The sequence below is a fragment of the Mixophyes fleayi genome, chromosome 1, assembly GCF_038048845.1.
Source record: "Mixophyes fleayi isolate aMixFle1 chromosome 1, aMixFle1.hap1, whole genome shotgun sequence".
Lineage (NCBI taxonomy): Eukaryota > Metazoa > Chordata > Amphibia > Anura > Limnodynastidae > Mixophyes > Mixophyes fleayi.
Genome location: NC_134402.1, coordinates 179,312,841 through 179,334,106, shown reverse-complemented (window position 1 = coordinate 179,334,106; position 21,266 = coordinate 179,312,841). Strand labels below are relative to the sequence as shown.

Genomic DNA, 21,266 nt, shown 5'->3' with positions numbered 1-21,266 from the left:
GACGTCACCAGGTCGTGTGACTGCTGTGGTCACATGGTACACAGGGGAGGCGGCTGCTGCTGCTATTGCTAATGTTCCTGTGTAGCTACTGAAAGTGATAGAACATCAGGTAGAGGAGGGTTCTAGCAACAAACATTACAATATTTCTACTGAATTCAGAGGGAAAAATAGTTTTCCCTATCAGGCTTATCCACCTGTAAGGTGCGTTTTAGGCATTAATTAATCCCAGAGAAGAGTCTTAACAACAGAACACATTGAAGTGTATTAGCTGGTTTACATGTCAGTAGTTCGAATATTACAACATTGTGAATGTGTATTCCTAAAGTTGCACTGCATGGCCTATGTTTTTTAGTGTTAACACTAAATTAACTATACTTAATAATGGACAGTGATTGTTACTAATTGTGCTTTTTACTTTGCTGTAGTCCAGTTATGAATCCTATAGTGAATTCCACAGTGGAATGTCCTGTCCCAACAATGGAAGGAGTCAAATTTACTTAACACTTTCAGATTGCAGTATTTATTATTATTATTATTATTATTAATTTTTATTTATAGGGCGCCACAAAGTATCTGTAGCGCCGTACAAGGACAAACAATGGCACAGTACAAGGTGAAACAGCACAGTACAAGTAACAGTAAGCACTATAACTCTGGGGGCTCAGGCACAGCATGAAAGAGAGGGAGGGAGGGGAAAAGTGAGTACAGGCAGGTAACTATGGCCCAAGAGGGTGGGCACGGATGACAGGTTGAGAGTCACTGAGGGGAGCGGAGAGAAGCGAGAGGAGACAGAGGGCAGAGGGACTGAGAAGAGGTGAGCTGAGTAGCTAGAGAGCGCAGTTAAAAGTGATGGAAACAGAAGGTAGGAGAGCCCTGCTCAAAGGAGCGAACAATCTGAAGGGAGGGGAAGACAGACAGACACATGGATGAGACGGAGAGACGGGAGGAAGGGGGAGAAGGGATGAGAAAGAGAGGTAGCCGACCGGTGGGAGTTTAGGCATGAGACTGGAAGGCTTTAAGGAAAAGGTGGGTTTTTAATGTTCGTTTGAAAGAGGACAGATTAGGGGAAGTTCTGATGGAGCGGGGGAGCTTGTTCCAATGGAGGGGAACGGCGCAGGAGAAGTCTTGGATACGTGCGTGAGAGGAGGTAATCAGAGGGGAAGAGAGGCGACGATCGTTGGATGATCGCAGTGAGCGGGAGGGAGTGTGAATAGAGATAAGGTTAGAGATGTAGGGAGTACTTCAAAAGCAATACAATAAAGGTTAAGGGGGGGTGAGGTAAATTTAACAAGTTAATTCCGAGAGTTTTGAGGGTTTTTTACAAAATGGTCACATGTGAATCCTGCTTATTTTGTATGCTTACAAAGTAGTATACATAGGCCTTGTATAACTCTCTATGGTAACAGAGCCTTAATATTTCTTTACATGACAGGTAAAGACCAAAAGCAAAAAAATATGTATTGTGGAAAATAACTGAGCTGTAAATTCTCATTCTAAAACTGTATGAATGTAGAGTGTTAAAGTCAATAGATACATTGAAGTTAATAATGAGTAACATTAGATATCCAAAGAAAGAATCTCTCCCATACTTTGGAGAAATGTAAATTACTTTGGTTACATGGTTTGTAACAGGAAAACTCATTAGAGAAAAGAAGTAAGAAAATCATGTCCTGTTACCACATAATGGACAATGCAGTATCCTCCATTATATTTCATTCCATTCAAGGGGATGCAGACAGTCTTTGCATAACAATAGTTTGTCATCCACAACCCTTATGAGCTTTTTGTGGTCTCGGCTTTCCTGGATGTCATGTTTAAGACTCTGTAAAAATAGATGTGACCTTTCTATGAAAATCCGTGACCATCCTAGTCAAAATTAATTGGGTTCATTTTTTTCATTAAAAGGAAAACACACCACTTTCTTAGAGTTTGGGGATAGATCCTATGGTTTATTTTGCAAATGTAACCACTATCTGTAAGCATTTGCTATATAGTAGTATACATGGCACTAACGTGCCCTGCAACTCTTGCCATTTTCGCTATGAGTCCTTGTATGGCTAGAAAGAAATTTGTGTCACTCAGTTCAAACCTGATGACATCAAATTAGTGACAAGGGGGAGTGGGACCATCATAATGTCAGGAGAGGAAAGTGCTATATACACTTTACTAGCGGGTCTATTTAGCACATCTATCCTCGAGTGAAAAAATATACAAAGCAAAACTATTTAGTTTTTCATTTTGTTCAGTAACATATCATCATCATCATTTATTTATATAGCGCCAACATATTCTGTAGCGCTTTTCAATTGGGGACAAACATAGTAAACTAATAAACTGAGTAAAACAAAGAGGTGAGAAGGCCCTGCTCGCAAGCTTACAATCTATTGGACAATGGGAGTTTGACACATGAGGTTAAGTCTACATTTGCAGTCGGCCCAGTCCCAGCCAGACTGCAAAGGTAAAAGTGACTCATAAGCTATATGATCCTGTCACACCACAATGTTGGTCAAGGGGTAGTTGTATAACAGGTGGTAATAGGGTAATGTAGTGAGGTTAAGAGGGTGGTTGAGGAATATTATAAGCTTGTCTGAAGAGGTGGGTTTTCAGAGAACGCTTGAAAGCTTGTAGACCAGAGGAGAGTCTTATTGTGCGAGGGAGAGAATTCCATAGAGTGGGTGCAGCCCGGAAAAAGTCCTGTAACTGGGAATGGGAGGATGTAATGAGTGTGGATGACACACAGATCTTGTGCAGAACGGAGTTGCCGAGTTGGGAGATATTTTGTGACAAGAGAGGAGATGTATGTTGGTTCAGCTTTGTTGATGGCCTTGTAGGTTAGTAGGAGTATTTTATATTGGATTCGGTAGAAAACAGGCAACCAGTTTAGAGACATACAGAGTGATTCAACAGAGGACTAACGATTTGCAAGGAAATTCAATCTTGCCGCAGCGTGCAAAATAGATTGTAGGGGTTTGAGTCTGTTTTTGGGAAGGCCAGTAAGGAGGGAATTGCAATAGTCAATGCGGGAGATGATAAGTGCATGAATTAAGGTTTTTGCAGTATATAGGTTTTAAAACTGTTTATTGAAAGCTCTGAAAGTATAACACATAGCTGAAACAGTAAGAAAGATGTAGCCACTATGGACCAGAGAAGCAATGCTTAAGGTTATGATATTGACATAAGTAACAATAACTATGAAGATGACATAGAGACTACAAACTACAGCAAGGGCTAGAGATGCCAACTTTTTTTGGAGGTAGGATAATTACAGGGGAGGAGGATAAAGAATGGTTATGGAGATCTGTAACATATCTTAGTAAAACACTGAGGTGTGCTTCTGCGTTTTCTGTAGCCACTGCAGAAAAGTTGTTTACATCAAAAAATCCAACAGACCTTATTTTGAGAATTCATGGCTAGGACACAACGGGATTTGATTGCCACAGGTTTTCAGCCAGTAAACAGTTGTGTTCCACAAGTGCCCCTTTCCTTGGCACATAAAAGCATTTTGCTACCAAAAGCACTTACAACGGTATGCTGAAGGTGCTTGTGTGTGATTGAACCAGCATTCACCAAAGTAATGTGCAATTGGCGCAGTGCATTTTACAGCTGTAACACCCATGTGCCAAGGTCATTAGAGCTCAGCAACCTGTGGGTAATTATTGGTTCAATCAAATACATTAGTTCATCTTTGCATTAAAAATAAGAGAATAAAAGAATGCTCAAAATATGGTCTGATGGAGGGTGGATATACTGTGTTTACAGCACCACTACTTACAACATCATTAACTTAGGAGACCATCAGATAATACACAATTCAGGAAGGGTAAACCACTTTATCCCTCACAGAGCCAGCCTGGTCATATATTTTTGGGTTTAAATATCATTGTAATTTTTTTGTTTTACTAATTTTGAGTAACAAAGTGTCACACATGAGAGCAAGAATTATGCAAATCCATGTCACCTCTTACAAAACTGTGATTTTTGGGACAACAGCAACTGAAGCAGCCATTCAACTGCTTCCAGCTTTCCGTTACAGTGATAGTTAAGTTGTTGGTACCCAGCACTTGTTGATGAACTGCCTGGACTGATAAAGTACATGGTAAGACTATGAACTGCTGACCCTGACGTACACATAAACCTGTATTTCTCTTTTTCACAGGAATGGCCTATGAGCTGTGTAATGTTCTTCTTACCCAGTTGCAGGAGGCCCTACGTTGAAAGAGCAGTAAGTCACCACATTATGGATATAAAGAATACTCATCTTATAATACACAGGATAAAAGTGACCTCCAGCAAACTGACTGACTGCTGTAGTAACATGGTCAAGGGACACTGACGTCACTAAAGCAGTTACATATAATTTGCATAAGACAATTTTTTCATAGCATTTGTTTCACCCCCATTACAACATAGGTGCATTTACCATCCAATGAGTCATCTTCCTCCTGGGCTGCGACTACTAGCGCTGGTGGTGTCTGCTTTTGGGTGGAGGCTGTGTGGACACAAATTTGAAATGTTTGATATTAATATATTTGTCATGTGCAAAAAACATTCAGGAAAAAATAAAACATTTTAAAATGCTCGAACTTCTGTTTGCAGTGTGCAGAAAAATCAAACATTTACATGCTGCGGGATTACTGTTAGAACATAAAGGATCAACATTTGCACCATTATTCATTACTCACCAGCCTTAGGTTATGACACTGGTCTGTCGATGTCCCAAACATTTATGCCTTCAATTAACTCCATGGGAATTAACTGCTTAATTTCCTCTTCATATGAAGTATATGTCATAACCAGGGCTGGACCACCACCCGTCCTTGCAGCTGCACACCTCTGACAATTTCTCCTTCACTCTGTTTAATACCGGAGCTGGGCTTCCTACAATTTTCAATGGTCCTTTGGATGGGGCCCATAGCATTGACCGCATCACACAACTGACTCAACAGCTGCTTTTTCCTTGAGAAAATAGTCTTGGCAGCTAGACTGTCCAAAATGCTCTCATATACTGGGACTAAACTATGTATCAGCACACAGTTTTCGGCAAAACTAAAGAGCACATTGCCCTAGACTTTGTCTTGCTAACAGAAGGCCCTGCCTCTTCCTTCTGCTCCTCCTCACTTCCTAGCTCCTCTCTCTCCTCCCCACTCTCCCCAGTGTCCTCACCATCCTGACAGACAAAGACACAGGGTAAAGACAAACAAAAAAACAAATATATTGACAAATAAAATACAAAACAACAAACAAATACACTCACAAATCAAGCACAGGGAAAATATAGTAAACAGCAAAAAATTACAGTCAACAAAAAATAAATATTAATCATCACACAGACAATAAGACAAACAAGGGCAATTAAACAAAATAATAATGAAAAAAATACACAAACTTGCAACACTCCTGAACAAAAACAAATCTCTCTCCTCCACCTGTCGCCTGCTCTCTCTATGCTCCTTAAGTCCCTTTCAACTCAAATAAGGAAGTAGCTTGCTTTTTATGTTAGTGAGGTCAAAATCCACGAGTTTTGTATGTAAAACTTTCATCCAATCAGAAATGAGTATTGGTTTGAAAATGGTGATTTTAAGCTAAACACAGGCGAGTGTGAAATCGCTGCAAATCGAAAGAGATGAACAGCGATTTTGAAGATCAGACTAAAAATCACTACTTAATACATATGGCGATTTTGCACTTCAAATCTTTCATCTTTCCATCAACATAGAGCAGATTTGGTTGCAGTTCAGCAGTTCAGGAAACATACTTTGCTGAAAGTGCACCCCCACTATTTAGAGATAACCCATATCCAGTGTGTTACACAGCCAATGGCCCATTTAAAAAACATGGGGTGGCTATTTTGTTTAATGATAAGATTTCATTTATGCTTAAAAATAGGGTAAAAATTGACAGTTTTTAATTCTGGTAGGCTTACTGGATAGCTTTTTAGTCACTATAATAGCCGTTTCTGCACCTAACTCGAGACAGATTCCTTTTCTTAAATCTACCTCTTAGGAAATTGAAAAAATAAACAAGGAAGTCTAATAGTGTTAGGAGATCATTGTGGATCCTAAGATGAATAGGTCGCCTCCCTTGTGCTCTGGTACCCCAGATGTGGTTGGCCCCTCTTTAGCCTTTACTAAATTGTTGGCGGAGTTTGAATTATACGATGTCTGGAGGGTGTTTGCTCCGGCAGATATTGATTATACTTACTATTCATCTGTTCACAATTCTTATTCACGTATTGATCTAATGTTAACCAATAAATGGTCCCTACAAAACACAGTATCACCTCTGATTCTTCCAAGATCATGGTTTGACCATGCCCCATTAATTAGGAATTGGAAATCTCCATATTTAGATTCCTCCAGGCTCATGGAGACTCACATTTACTCAGCCATTCAGAAGCTAAACAAGGATTGTCAGACGCTTTGGAGAGATTCATCTCCACTAATAATCCAACAGATACATCAATTTTTACTTATTGGTGTGCCCTTAAGGCAGTCATTAAAGGGGTAGCTATCCAGAACGGGGGACGCCATAATAAGGCAAAGTTATTCCATCAACAGAAATTAAAGACAAAACGCGCCTCACTACAGGTAGCTAATAAAATCAGGCCCTCTCAAGGTTTGAAAATAGAGATTAGTGCCCTAAGGTCTCAACTAAAGAAGCTATTAATGGCATCCACTCAGGAGGCGCTTAATCGAATGCAGCAGAAATAGTATGTAACAGGAAATAAGAGTCAGTAAACTTTTGGCTAGAAAGATAAGCGGTTATAGGACCCAAGTCCGGATTAAATTGCTTATGGATAGTGAGGGAAAAAGGGTTCTGAATCCATCGGATATAGTGAACCCTTCTCCCTCTTTATTATTCCTCACTTTATAATCTTAAAAACTGTCTAGCCACAGGAAGGGGATATTGAAGACTTTCTTAGTACTTTAAATATCCCAAGATTATATTTGGATACCTCTACTTCCTTAAATGCACCCTGGTCACCGCAAGAGATTGTAAGAGTTAAAGAACCTACCAAGGCATAAAACATCAGATGTGTTTAATAATGAATTTTATGTGATGTTTCAGCATCAAATAATTACAATTTGAGTAAAATTATATAATACAGGTTCATAAACTGGGAAAAGATCCTTCTCTATGCCAGAATTGTCATCCGATAGCACTACTTAATTCCAATTTAGATCTATTCTAAGCTCATTGCCAACAGGCTACACCCCATTATTGTCAGTCTGATACATCTGGACCAGGTGGGCTTTATCGGGGGGAAGATAGGCATCCGACAACAATAGACGAATATTTAATATTATTGAATAATCTAATAAACACCATCTAGAAGTATTACTTATTTCCTTAGATGCGGAAAAAGCGTTTGATAGATTGTACTGGGGGTTTATGAAGCAAGTGTGGGTTCAGAGATAGTATCCTGAGGGCAATAATGGCATTATATTATAAGCCCTCGGCAAGAATGTATTGTAATGGACTTACCTCTTTCTTAATTTCGAATGGAATTAGGCAGGGATGTCCTCTGTCATCCTTAATTTTTCTTCTGACAATTGAGCCGCTGGCACATGCTATTCACTCTTCACTTATGTGTCGGGTTGGAGATAGGAGATACCACCCATAAAATGTGTCTATTTGCTGACAATGTTCTTTTATTTATCACAAATTCCTCGCTACCCTCTTTGCACACTATCTTTGAAAATGACAGCAAAATATCTATTATAAACTAAACACTTCAAAGACAGAAACCCTCCCAGTTAATATGGACTCCTGAATTGCCTCTGCTTAAAGTATCAGTACTCATGGAAAACTTTAGAGATGTCATATTTAAGTATAATGATCACTCCTAGAATAAAGGATGTAGTTAATGTAAATTATACTCCCTTATTGTTGAATATCTTCAATCTTAGTAAATCGTGGATGTGTTGTGAGGTGTCATGGATGGGGAGAATTGCAATGTTTTTAAAATGATGATACTCCCAAAATTCTTATATCTATTTCGTACTATACCCCTTATTTTGCTCAATAGGTGGATGACTAAATTTCAGAGGCTAATGTGTTCCTATGTTTGGAAAGGTAGGTCCCATAGGTTGACCTATTCGAGTATGACCCAATAGAGGAGAGAAGGTGGCGTGGCACCTCCAGATTAGATGAAATATTAAGAGGTGTGCCTTTTGTCTCAACTGAGAGACTGGTTTCTCCCTACCCAAATAGAGTCTTGGGTAGACTTGGAGAGACACCTCACCTTCTCTTTGCCTCTCTCAGACTTACTTACCAAGGAACTGTTTCATCATATACCATCGTTCTATCTAAATCTCTTCCCATACAGGGAATATCTATATATCGCTACATATAGAATCTTTGCACCTGTGTCTATCCAAATATATATGTACCTATAGAGCTCTGTTAGGCATCTATCAAGCTCGGTCTACCGATATATTACATACATATGTATGTGTATTATAACTATTTTAATTATATGTTTTAATAAATTTGTGATATTTTATACATCAGCGCTGCCACTACATGTATTTTTTATATTTACTTACCAAGGGAATGGAGACCAGCAGCTTCTAGTTTGTCAAGTTTTACGTGACTCATTGAAGGTATGGGACAAAATGTTGGCAACCACTCAGGTTGTTTCATTGCCCACATCAAATATTTATTTGCTTTCTATAGCTAAATTTATCCCTGACCTTAATTTATTACATTGAGCTGCTAAGGGAGCTTCTATGATGTGACATCTATATAATAAAGATGGCCTTATGCATTTTGAACAGATTAGGGCTCAATTCAACATACCGGCACAAGATTTCTATAAATTTTTACAACTGGAATATTGGATAAAATCATTGGATCTTCGCCAATCCCAGTTTCCCAAGCTTCTTCAGTTACTATGGACCAGAGTGACTTCTGGCCAGAGTAGACCTAGTATCTCATTCTGGTATAAACCTCTTCTAATAGCTCAGGAACAATCCAAGTCCCGTTCTCAATTGCTCTTGAAGCGGGACTTAGGTTTATGCTAGAGGAATCTCTTTTTTTCTTCTATTTACATATATCACGATGCTTGAATTATAGCGAAATGCTGTTTAAATTAATCCATAAGCTTTATTTAACACAGGCCCCTCTACATACAATGTAGCCTCACGTCTCAAAATGTTTGCTGGCGAAAATGTGGGGGAATTGGAGATATTTTTCATATCTTTTGGTCCTGTCCGGTGATCCAAGTTTTGTGGACCTCTGTATTTGCACTTATTAAAATTGTCATTCAGCATTCAGTTGTTTCCATCTGACATTTCCGCTTTGGATAAATATGTTTGTGGTCACATCTGTATTGCTACGCGGGCTGTAATTGGACAGTCATAGAAATCTTAGGTACTACCCTCCATCTATTCATAGGATAGTTTCTATAGTGCAAGCTAGCTGTGACATGGAAACTGTTGGTGCCTCTTATTCTACTTCCACTAGATCTGAGAATAGACAATGGTATAGTTGGTTAGCATTTGTTTCGGATCAGCCTAGATCCTCGCAATATAGGGACTGGCTAGAAATGGAACCTATTCAGTAGGGAAGTGGGAATTTTTGGAAGTATTAAGTAAATTGTCGATATGGCCTTTGCATCATATTAGGAATTGTAATAAACAAGGTTTTCTATTGTGTAATTTTTCTTTTTTTGGTGGGTGGGGATTTTATTTTGTTTTGTCAAGTTACTGTTTTTGGTCTGACATTTGTATTGTATTGTATAATTGTTAAAAAAAAAAGATACAAATTAAATAAATAAAAAAAGATAAACACAATATATTTATTTTGCTTTTAGTTTATTACAAGAAAATGGTCTAAATTCATGTTTTGACATATTACTGTAGCTTAATATTTAATACTTATTATTTACATGCACTTGTTTACCACATAGTAAAGAATACTAAATAGTAGGTATGTGGTCTAGTGTGTTGGCTTCTAATTGCATGTTACAACTTTTTAAAAAGATCATTGGGATAGAAGCTGAGCCCACATTGCACTGAAAAGCAAATGTATCAATAATCCATCTGCAGAATTTTACTGTCACAATGACTAGCTCGTGTAGCTAATATGGAGTCCAAATGGTTAGTTGGTAATTGTTTACAATACTGCCCAAGTTTTGTCAAGCAGTGAAAAATGTGTTATAGGCAGCAATATGTTAAAATTTATAGGATTAATCTGTTAAACACTTTTGTTTATTGTAAAATAAAAAAAAAAAAACCACATGTTAAATACATAAATGAGAACAAAGCAACTCTCATTGTAAATTATTTTCCACAGGACTAGATTCTTCTTTCGCAGAAAGATTTCCATATTTCATCTGTAGTGACCGCCCAACATATTGCCAGTATTCTTTTCTAATTGTATCTTTCTGTGTTGCAAGGATTTCAGAGAGCTAAAAAAACAGGAAAAATAGCACATTGAAGTAGTACCAATCATTTCCACATAAAAACGGCAAAGGTTGACTTTATAAGTGAACTAAACTTTTCTAGTACTATACACACACACACACACACACACACACACACATCAACCACGACCAACGTTCTGGAAAAGCCATTGAACCACTAAGGGTGAATAGCAGTATTTAGTGGACATAAATTTCTTGCTGTATTTTTCAAACAAAATTTTGTTTAACGGTTTCAAGAATATGTCAATCAGTATATATTGAATGCTTTGATATATTTTATATTTATATACTTGATTTTCTTTGTTGTGTCTCCCAGTTTGTGGCTCTAAAAGAGTTAGTGTAACTGGATGTAATAGAAATGACTAGAGCTGCTAGAACCAGTTTACTCTGATATTACAGCTGACAGGCAGTCTACTTCACTGTAACGTTGGCACAGGATTTCCATGTAAAAGCATCTAGCGCTTCAACATTTGAATTACCACTAAGGACAACATGAGCATTTCTAAGATATTTTGGATACTGCTCAAAAATCAGAGCTAAAAGTTAGGAAAAAGATAGATCCGGACCTCAAATCAATTAATAAAAGTAATACAAACCTGGAGTGCCTGGTTCAGGATATCATCAGAATTTTCACACGTCTTCTCCAACATGTCATCGTATAAATCGACTAGGAAGGCCACAAGAAACGGAGAGCTGTGTGTATGCTGCAAACTCTGGATTTGCTCCAACAGGTTTGGGTAATCTGACATGCCTCGGTCTTGTAATATTCTGAAAAACAATGGTAAGTGTATAAATGTAGTATTTGTATACTGATTGATGATTTAGCGACTATAAACAAACACGTTTACATACAAGAGGAAGACAAATTATAAATTCAAGGTGGGGCATACCACATACTTGCATGTGATCTCAGGGCTCAAAACTTTAACAAAAGACCAGGGCTTCAGCACATACATGTCTATTTAAATGTGTTTTCTATCCTTCCTTTCTTTAAACACAGTCTCTGCTACAAACCCTTTAATGGGACTAACCCAATGGGTCACATACCGTACTGGGAGTTTGAAGTGCTGCATAGGCAAAAGGCCTTTATGGAACAGCCGCCAATGTAATGCAATTCCATTTAATGTTAAAATATTTGAGGGTCATATTCATCAAGCGTCTCCACTGTCCTATGAAAATAGAAAGGTTTTTTTATACTTACGATAAGAGGAATTTTAGACTTACGACAAATCCCTTTTTCTGATTCCATCTGGGGGAAACTGCTACCATGAGGTTGTATGAGGGAACATGGAGTAGGCACTCAAATAGTTAACTTATTTAACTTCCTGCCAACAGGCTGTATCACCTCTGCAACCCTGTGCAAACCTCAGTGTGCAATACAAAAGCCCTAAGGAACGGAACTCAAACACCCGAAGAATAACAGCAGAAGGGAGAAAACACAGTGTCCCCCAGATGGAATCAGAGAAAGGGATTTATCGTAAGTATAAAATTCTTCTTCTCTCCTTCATCCTATCTGGGTGATAGATAGGATCAATCAGCCCCCTAAGGGAGGGACCGCTCCGACAGTCCGGTCCGCAACCCTGTGTGGCCGAAACTGGCGTCCGGGGACGCAAACACATTGAATTGATAAAACCTATTGAAGGTATGGACAGAGGATCAGGTGGCCACCCGGCTGAGCTGATCCGCTGAGACCCTGTTATGCGCAACCCGAGAAGCTCCCCTAAGCGGGTGGAATGGGCGGCAATATGACTAAGCGCAGGCCGATCGAAATGGACAAAGGCCTGCTTAATTGCAGTTAAAATCCATCTATCGATGGGCCACTTAGAAACCGACCAACCCTGTTTAGGGACTCAAATAGTACGAACAGAGAGTTAGTCTGTCGAATGGCCGATGTCCGTTTAACATAGATGTGGAAGGCACGAACCACATTGAAATTAGTCAAGGAGTTTAGGCTTGCAGAGGCTGCCGCCTCCTGGAAGACTGGAACCCCAATCTCCTGGTTCCGTTGAAAAACCCGAAACCATCCTTGGCTGAAAAGACGGAACTGTTCTCAACACAGCCCTGTCATTGTAGAAAATAAGATAGGGGGACCGAAAGGAAAGGGCCTCAAACTCCGAAACCCACCATGCAGAAGCAAAGGCAGGACTAAGTTTACGTCCCATGGAGCTGTGGGAATAACATAAGGGGGCTGAATATGCAGAACCCCTTGAAGGAAAATCCGTACCTGCGGAAAATCTGCCATTTTCTGTTGAAAGAAGATAGATAAGGTCTACACTTGGACACTTAGGGGTCCAATCTATTGCAACCTGGTAACCAAAATTAAACCCAGGAAGACCACTCGCTGACAGGGAGTCAGTTAGGATTTTGGAAGATTTATTATCCACTCATGTTGTTCCAGAACTCAAATAGTAAGAGAGTTCTCTCAGTAGCTGGTCAGAATCTACCGTGAGCAGCAAATCGTCCAGGTAAGAAGCTATGCTGACCCACTTGGGAGTGCAGCAGGGCGGCCAGTATCGCCATGATCTTGGTGAGCACCCTTGGAGCCGTGGAGAGGCTAAAGGGAAGAGTCTGGAACTGAAAATGAGAGTCCTTCACCGTAAACCTGAGCAGGCATTGGTGGCCTTCCCAATGGGTATGTGTAGATAGGCATCCCAAATGTCGATGGATGCCAGGAACTCCAGTGGTTCCAATCCGTTGATCACTGATCTGATGGATTCCATGCAGAATTTGTCTACCCGAAGGTGTAGATTTAGAACCTTGAGGTTCAGAATTGGACAGAAGGACTCATCTGGTTTGGGGACTAGGAAGAGATTTGAATAGAACCCCTTGCATCTCTGTCACTCCGGGAACTGACATGACCCCTGCGTACTCGCCCACACCGGTTCCATCATTTGGGGCGTTGTGCTACCCTGGGACTGTTCTCCCTGGGTTCCCACCTCACACCGCTGCACAAACTGTCTCCGGGTCTTGCTGTCCACTGGAAAGTTTTGTGCCACACTTGGAGCAAATATAATACTTGACACGAGATTTTCCCTTGTCTGACATTTTTGTTAGTTTTGGGAACACCTCCCCTGGAAATCCTGGATTTTACCAAGAATTTAAGCGTATCCTCTTAGTAAGTAACCTTAGGATACAGTATGTGTGTGAACTGTATACAGCGTTTATAAACCCCTGTATCAATCAGCACATACATCTCTAAAATATTATATACATGTCTGTCAAAAACAAAATAAAACAATCTTTCAGGATGAGAAAGATACTTAGCCCTCTTGTATGGCCAAGGACCCTCTGCATAGTGTGAGGTGGAGGAGAGAGGTTTGTGTGCAGCATGTAAAATGTACAACAGGCTGCTGCCATTTTCCCCACTTTTCAGTGACACACCAAGTCACCACTTTCTGTAGGGCTGTCCTCTCTTTATGCAGCGCCTTGTTCCTCCCAAATTTGTTATGGAGTGCTTCTTTTATTATCAAGCAGCCTAATGATACGGCTTGTCTCTCTGGCGGATGCACTGGCTTCTATATATGAGCCCACAGCGCCCTTTAGCCCATCCATGTGCGGTCCAAGTCTCCCCTCTCTCATTACCAGGGAACTTGGTGCCATCCTAAAAATGGTGGCCTGCATCAGAATTGTGGCACTGTCTGATGACTAGCAGCGCCGGTCACCCTCCTGTCACTTCTTATAGAGATCTGTAGTACCAGAGCCGTCCGTGCTCTGGCAATGCAGCAGCCAGGATCCTGTGAGGAAATGTGTTTCCAACATAGTCCCAGTAAGTAGCAGCTGCTGCACCTGCACCTAATCTTATGGAAAGAAAGATAAAATAAATGAAAATAAAATAAATTTATCTAAGTCTGTAAGAAAATGCTGCAGAGCAGCACAGAGCCCAACTTCTTGGGCACTCAAATTACACTGAGGATACAGGGGGTTGCAGAGGGGAGGAGTCTGTAGGGTAAACAAATAATTAATTGTTTGCGTGCCAACTCCTAGCTCCCCTCATACAACCCCATGGAAGCAGTGCCCCCCAGATAGGATGAAAGAGAAATTACATTGAAAACAATTTCATTAATATATTGCATGTTCACATACATAATAAAACTACATGAAAAATGATAAATTTAAGCAAGAGGGGCCTAAGTGATGAAATCTAATCTGTAACTTTAGAAGCAATTCCATCTCCTAAACAATTCAGGATTTGTATTAGGTTGGCTAAATCCAAAATGACTAGGTTGAACATAAGTCTAAGCAAGATAACTAAATGGACAAACCTGTTCGATTCAGTAAATCCCTGAAATAGGTGTATTTTTATGAGTAGCCAACATAATATTATACAAAAAAAAAATGTTTTTTTTCCAATCATCTCTAAATCCTTCTATAAACTAAAATTATATTAAGATCAAGACCATTATGTAGGAAAATCAAAACACTTGTCAGATAGAAATTCTTATGTTTTTTAAAACAAGATCCTACTATGGAAATATCAGAAATCTCTTAAACACTACCTTCTCAACTATGACGAATTGGGAATGATTAAGTCTTATGGAGATGTTGCTATAGGCAACATCTCCACTTTTTCAAACCCACAGTTTAGTAAATATACCCCCATATCATCATCATTTATTTATATAGCGCAACTAATTCCGCAGCGCTGTACAGAGAACTCATTCACATCAGTCCCTGCCCCATTGGAGCTTACAGTCTAAATTCCCTAATATAGACACACACTCACACACAGACACAGCCAAGTAACCTACCAGTATGTTTTTGGAGTGTGGGACGAAACCCATGCAAACACAAGGAGAACATACAAACTCCACACAGATATGGCCATGGTCGGGAATCGAACTCATGACCACAGTGCTGTGAGGCAGAGGTGCCAACCAGTAGGCCACTGTGCTGCCATATCATAATAGAAAATTATTGAAGTTTTGCTGCCTGGTCTGCTGTGAGTAACTGTTCCAGGTGGTAAGTTCTTGTGGAGTCTTGATTCAATGGACATCACAATGGGCTGTTACCCATGTTAGGTTTTTTTTTAGTGTTCATTCAGAAGATATTGAACACTCAACAATTAGGGCTAGATTTACCAAGCTGCGGGTTTGCAAAAGTGGGGATGTTGCCAATAGCAACCAATCATTCTAGCTATCATTTTGTAGAAGATACTTAATAAATGAAAGCTAGAATCTGATTGGTTGCTATAGGCAACATCCCCACTTTTTCAAACCCGCAGCTTAGTAAATCTTGCCCTTAGTGATTTTAGAGGTAGAGGAATGCAAAGAGGAAAGCAAAAGGTGGGAAAGACAAGTGAATGCATTTTTAGGTCCAGATTCAATTAAACCGCGAGGTGCCACCGAACATCGCCTCACTACAGAAATTTCCATTCATATCTCTATAGGACAAGAGGGAAAATGAGCGGAGATTTCCGTAAAAAGATCAGAGCAATGTGTTTCCAAGGACTGTCCCAGTGCCACATTGCGTCCCCTCACGCCAAATTGAATCTGCTCTTTAAAATTTGTTCCATATATAAAAATTTTCATATTTCAGTACAAAAAAATGTGTCTTACCCTCGCAAATAGTTCCACGCACTCTCATTATGTGGTGCAACCTTGATCATCTCTAGAGCATATCTGATGGAATGAAGTAAAGTAAGAGTCAATGCTTAAAAGGTAAGTATTCTTATGAATAAAGCCAATTAACATTAAATAAGTCATAATATAAAGTAACACATATATACCTATCTATAAGCATCGGTAAGCAACTTGTCATTAAGTCTTAAGATCAGATCACATATGTATGCCACTTACTGGACCTCTCTTTCTAGGATTTGAGCATTGCTGTACCCAGATGTATTAGAAATAATAAAGTATCTTTGGTTCCAAGCAGAGTTGTTTCGGAGGTCTCTTGCCAATAGTAGATCAACATACTGCAATTCACCATCCCACAAGTTGAACTCCTACAGAAAATGAAATGCAGTCATATTAGCAATGCTGTGAAACAATAAGTAAAAACAAACATAACAAAAGCAAATGCAAACTCAAAACATGGGTAACCCAAAATCAGTTATTTAGAACTGGGGTGGAGAAGTTTTACAAAAATAGATGTACAATGGGAATAGAGACATTGCAATCAAAATGTCATCTCATCCATATAGATGAGATGAAGACTATAGAAAGGATAGATAGATATTGTCTGGATGTATGAACATATGTTCCACTGAAGGTATAAATAGGTAAAGGGAAACATTGGTAAAGTACATGGCCAATACTGACAGCAAACCATTGTATGAGGAGTTATTTCAGCCTGTTCATTAAACCTAAAAGTGGTCTAAATACTTTTTCCTAGAACGTAAGGATTGTAAATAAAAATTATACTGTATGAAGATACCTGAATAACCCACTGTCTGTGCTGCCATGCATGATAGTTTTTGGCATCCTGGTTTAAGATATCTGCAATAAATTCAAGCTCTTCTGAAGGATCCTTTAGCAGCTCGACAAGCACTCTCCTGTGGTGCCTAATGAATAAAAAAAATATTTTTTCCCCATCTTGATGCTTTACAGAGCATTATTATTATAATTGTGGGTCAAATTAGGCCGGAACATCATAGTGTTTTTCATCTTGCTCCTATAAACTAGAAAATTGCATCAGTTTTTATTGAACACCAAAATGTTAACAGAAAGTTCTTCTTATAAGGAGAAGTGTAAAAATGAAGCAAAAGTGGAGTATTCACAAGGTTGACGTTTTGAAGAACAAAGAGAGCAATTGCACACAGCCCTACACCCGTCAGGGTTCTTTCGGTTTTTTTGCCACCTGCCCCCATCCCTCCATGCTGCATTGATAATTTCATGGGAAAGCCTGAGGAACAAGAAGACCGTTTCCAACGCTCCTGTACACAGCTGATCATGCAATAAACTCTGCAGCCAATTGGAGTCAAGTGTACAAACAGCCTCCTGTCTGGTACCAGCCAATAGAAGCGCTGACTGTGAGCTCTATACGAGTTGTTAAAGACAGTGTCTAAAGCAAAAAAGAAATAGCGCAGTAGTGTGTACTAGAGGGGCCTGCTCTGAGAAAAGCAATCTGTGTCTCCCAGCATTGGATAGCAGGTCATGCTGGGCCTTGTTGTTCAACCGGATACTGGGCAATTTTCAGGTGTTACAAAACTGCAAGTCCCAGCAAAACTTTACCAATAATGATAGACCGGGAATGCTAAAATGTCTAATCCTCCTAACTGTGAATTTCAGGTTGCCTGCTTCTGAGTCTGCCTTTTACCAGAAAAGAGAAGACTGATGCTTTGTATACTAGACAACATAATGGCCCTTTTTACCCCCCATAGGTGACCACAGCACACAGTCCAACTTTCCTAGTCTGACCTTGAATGAAAACGGACACGTTCACAGTGACAATGTGCTTGAAATCTCTTACCAGACTTGGTAGTTTTTTGGCTGGTCTTCAATGATTGCAGTAATATAGTTCATTTCCTCGCGTAGATCTTTCTTCAATGACTGCAATAGTACTCTTCTGTAATGCCTGCAATACAAATCAGATGGGATTTATAGGCTACATAATGTAAACAAGGGCCAATATAGAATCATTTTTCAGACATACTGTAAAACACAAAAAATAGAGAACAAAAATTAGTAGCCACACTACAATTATGTAGAGTAAAAGTATTCCTCCTTTCTATTCAAGAGAAGTGTGGCATTATATTAATAATTAAACATAACGGTAAATTGGTTTATGATGTACAATACTAAACATACAAGCAGGGCAGTATTGTAATAACAAATATATGTGTATAAAATAAATAGATCAGTCAGGGCCCTAGGCAGTAATGATGCCTTACAACACAATAAACATCTGTGCTAATTTGTCCACATTATGGCACTGCAGTAAGGACATGGTTTGTTCCCCTTAATGTAGTACCATAGTGTGGTCAAATTAGCACAATCACTTATTCTGCCTCACATCAGGTTGAATACTGTGTCCTCTGTCATAAAACTATTACTCAGATTTCGAAGTCAGCCAGGTAACCTTTACTTACTTGGCTCTTCTCCAATATCATCATTCTGTATCTCTATGTGACTTCCTGTTCTGTGCAGACACTCAGTCTCTCGAGACCGCCTCTATCATTACTGTCTAGGGCCCTGAGAGGGAACTTGCATATGTTACCCTTGATGAGCTGTTGGTGATTTCAGCTCTGCACAGGCAAGGCGCTGAGTCCTGTGAGATATCCTCTTACTTGTCACCCATCAGTGAAGAGCGTTTCAATATTTACATTGCAAGTCCCTCTTTTCAAGGGGCAGGGCCTCTGCTAGCATCCTTAGCAACACATTGGCTCCTGTCCTTACGGACGCAATACGCGCTTCTATATCTCTGAAGCACTAATTCCTGGAGAAAACAAATAAATCTAATGTGCTAATTGGTCTAAATAAATATATATATATATATATATATATATATATATATATATATATATACACACATATACACACACACACACACACACACACACACACACACACACACTGTACTCGTGTCACAAGACAGTTTGAAAAACTCAAGGGTTTAAACTGCTAAGAAAATGTAAATAAGTTAGTTAGGAAACTACGTATATATTTCAAGCGATTTCCAAACAAAGATTGGTTATTTGTTTTTTTAAGTGTTCCCAATCTCCATTGCAAGTATAGGAAAATGTATGCTGATTGCCAGGGTTGCTGAAGCATGGCAAGAAAAATAATTATATTATAATATAATAAACCTTTGTATTTACAGTACACAATTCCCTTCCCATGCCATCTATAGATGTCAGTGTACAGGTTCTTAAATGTAAATACAGAACTTGCAGACATCAATGAGCGGTAACAAGTCTTGTGTCATTAGATAAAACCTGGTACAAAATTAGAAGCGAAAATATGCATCTTAATGACATAAGCGTGTAAATTACTAATTCTACAATATCCTGCAAAAGACTTAAATGCCACTAACAGATCTTATAGTACAAGCTACATTTTAGATTTAAAAGTTTCTGTAAATGTTCGTGCCCACTTCTGAATACCCCATCCCTCGTGGGTTTCAATTTTCTATCTAGTAAGGTTGAGTATGGAAATAAAGAAGTTTGGGTTGGCCTAAACAGGACAATCCCTTTAAATAATAATTGTAACAACTCACCACACAGTGTAGTTTGCAGCATTCAGCTCAATGGCCTCAGCTGTCAGTTTAAAAGCTCTTTCGCTCCTCTCATCTCGCTGAAGGACAGCACGAAAATAATCATATACGTCCCTGACTGGAAATGCAATGTAAATAACTCAACATCACTGTACAGCATAACATTTTATAGACATAATGCAGGTTAAAAAAGGATATTAAAGTGTTACTAATCTAATAACAATCATTAAACAATATAATATTATTACAGAGTAATAAACCAATTAATTTCAAGGCTAAGTGCAATCAGAAAATCAATGAGATCTGTCTGACATCACAACTCGTTATAAAGGATAATATATATTGCACTATAGATTATAAAAATATTTGAAGTCACTGAGGATTTCTCTGACCTTACAAAAAGGTCACGGAACTCTAAACTGACTACTAATATCCGACAATCTATAGTCCAATACACATTCTTGAAAACACTATACTACAGTGCAATATTATTAAAATTACTTATTACACTCGATAGCAAAGGTAGGCAAGGATGCTTGGACTTCAAGTTCCACAGAAGCTGGAAAGCCACAGGTTACCCAAACCGCTCTTAGCACCTCACTAAATTACCCATTATACTATATTACATTACTGTGAAGGAATCATACTACTGTCACACTCATCTGTGACTTCAAATATCATTGTAATTACAGTATGAGATACATAGTCCAATATATTACCAATAGCAAATGAAACAGTATCCCTATATATTTTCCTACACAGATATTGATGTAATAGTTTTCTTACCCTAAAATTGCTACTTACATTTTTCACTATAAACAATTTGAACAACTGGATTTGGTCCATCATCTTGAGGCACAGGGGTCACATCTGCCCATTCTTTCCGATCTCTGTTAAAATAATGAGTTACTTTCAATGTGGAAACTTGCTTTTATCAGTGATATTATTTAACAGTAAGCGTTCAATGCTATTTCCATCACAAGTGAAAAAATAATGTTTCTCATTGGGTTGTCAGAGCCCATCAGACTAGGACAAATTGCAACTTCTGTAGATTGTTATAGCAATTCAGTCCATGTTATAGTAACCCTGTATAATATTTAGTATGTGACCTCAGAATCAGTAGTTAGTTCAGTGGATACCTGTAGAGAATGTAGCGATCTGAGAAGCTATCATAATCCATCTCGGAGTCTCCAACTCCTTCCATCTCCGGGACGTCATAATCTATGTCCAGCACGACAGCATCACCGCCTGCCCTCTGCCTTTCGATCTCCCCATCTGCCTCTTCGGGGGATTGCATTCTCATCCAACTACCGGGAGAAAAGTGAAAGAGACACTGGAAGAGGAAGCTGCGCTATCAGCCTGAGCCCGGGACCTGCCAATGCCATCGCTTCAAGAGTGTATGCGCAAGTGTACTCATAAACAATCTACCAGAGGAGAAAGTGGTTCCTGTTTTACTGTCTGTGACGGTATCCATTTTCTCGGAGACCTAGCCTTTTCTTTTTATACTTGTACAGCCATTCTGCACATTTATTTATATAGAGCGATCAAACATTACAGAAGACTGATCATTTGAATTTTTCTTTTGAATATTTAGTCTGATTAGTGAAATTGCAGAGCAGACCCAAATGTCCAGCATAAATACTTACTACATTATAGGCCAGTGGTTCCCAAACTTTTGCCGTTC

At 39.1% G+C, this 21,266-nt stretch overlaps 1 protein-coding gene and 1 long non-coding RNA gene across 3 annotated transcripts; one reads left to right on the top strand and one right to left on the bottom strand.

Moving 5' to 3' along the window:
• The first annotated feature begins 32 nt into the window (after positions 1 to 32).
• Positions 33 to 4,577, top strand: LOC142106786 (uncharacterized). Of its 2 annotated transcripts, none has more exons than XR_012679790.1 (2): positions 33 to 109; positions 4,157 to 4,577. It is a non-coding gene; the product is annotated as an uncharacterized LOC142106786 (long non-coding RNA). The 2 variants fall into 2 exon arrangements; XR_012679792.1 differs by lacking the exon at positions 33 to 109 and adding an exon at positions 116 to 201.
• A 5,646-nt stretch (positions 4,578 to 10,223) lies between these two features.
• On the bottom strand, positions 10,224 to 20,975 carry FNTA (farnesyltransferase, CAAX box, subunit alpha). Its single transcript, XM_075204570.1, has 9 exons — positions 20,722 to 20,975; positions 20,387 to 20,472; positions 19,586 to 19,700; positions 17,840 to 17,944; positions 16,805 to 16,931; positions 16,225 to 16,373; positions 15,985 to 16,047; positions 11,026 to 11,197; positions 10,224 to 10,414 (listed from the first exon to the last, which is right to left on the bottom strand). The coding sequence occupies exons 1-9, from the start codon at positions 20,883 to 20,885 to the stop codon at positions 10,277 to 10,279; spliced, it is 1,119 nt and encodes a 372-aa protein (XP_075060671.1). The 5' UTR covers positions 20,886 to 20,975; the 3' UTR covers positions 10,224 to 10,276.
• Positions 20,976 to 21,266: the final 291 nt, after the last annotated feature.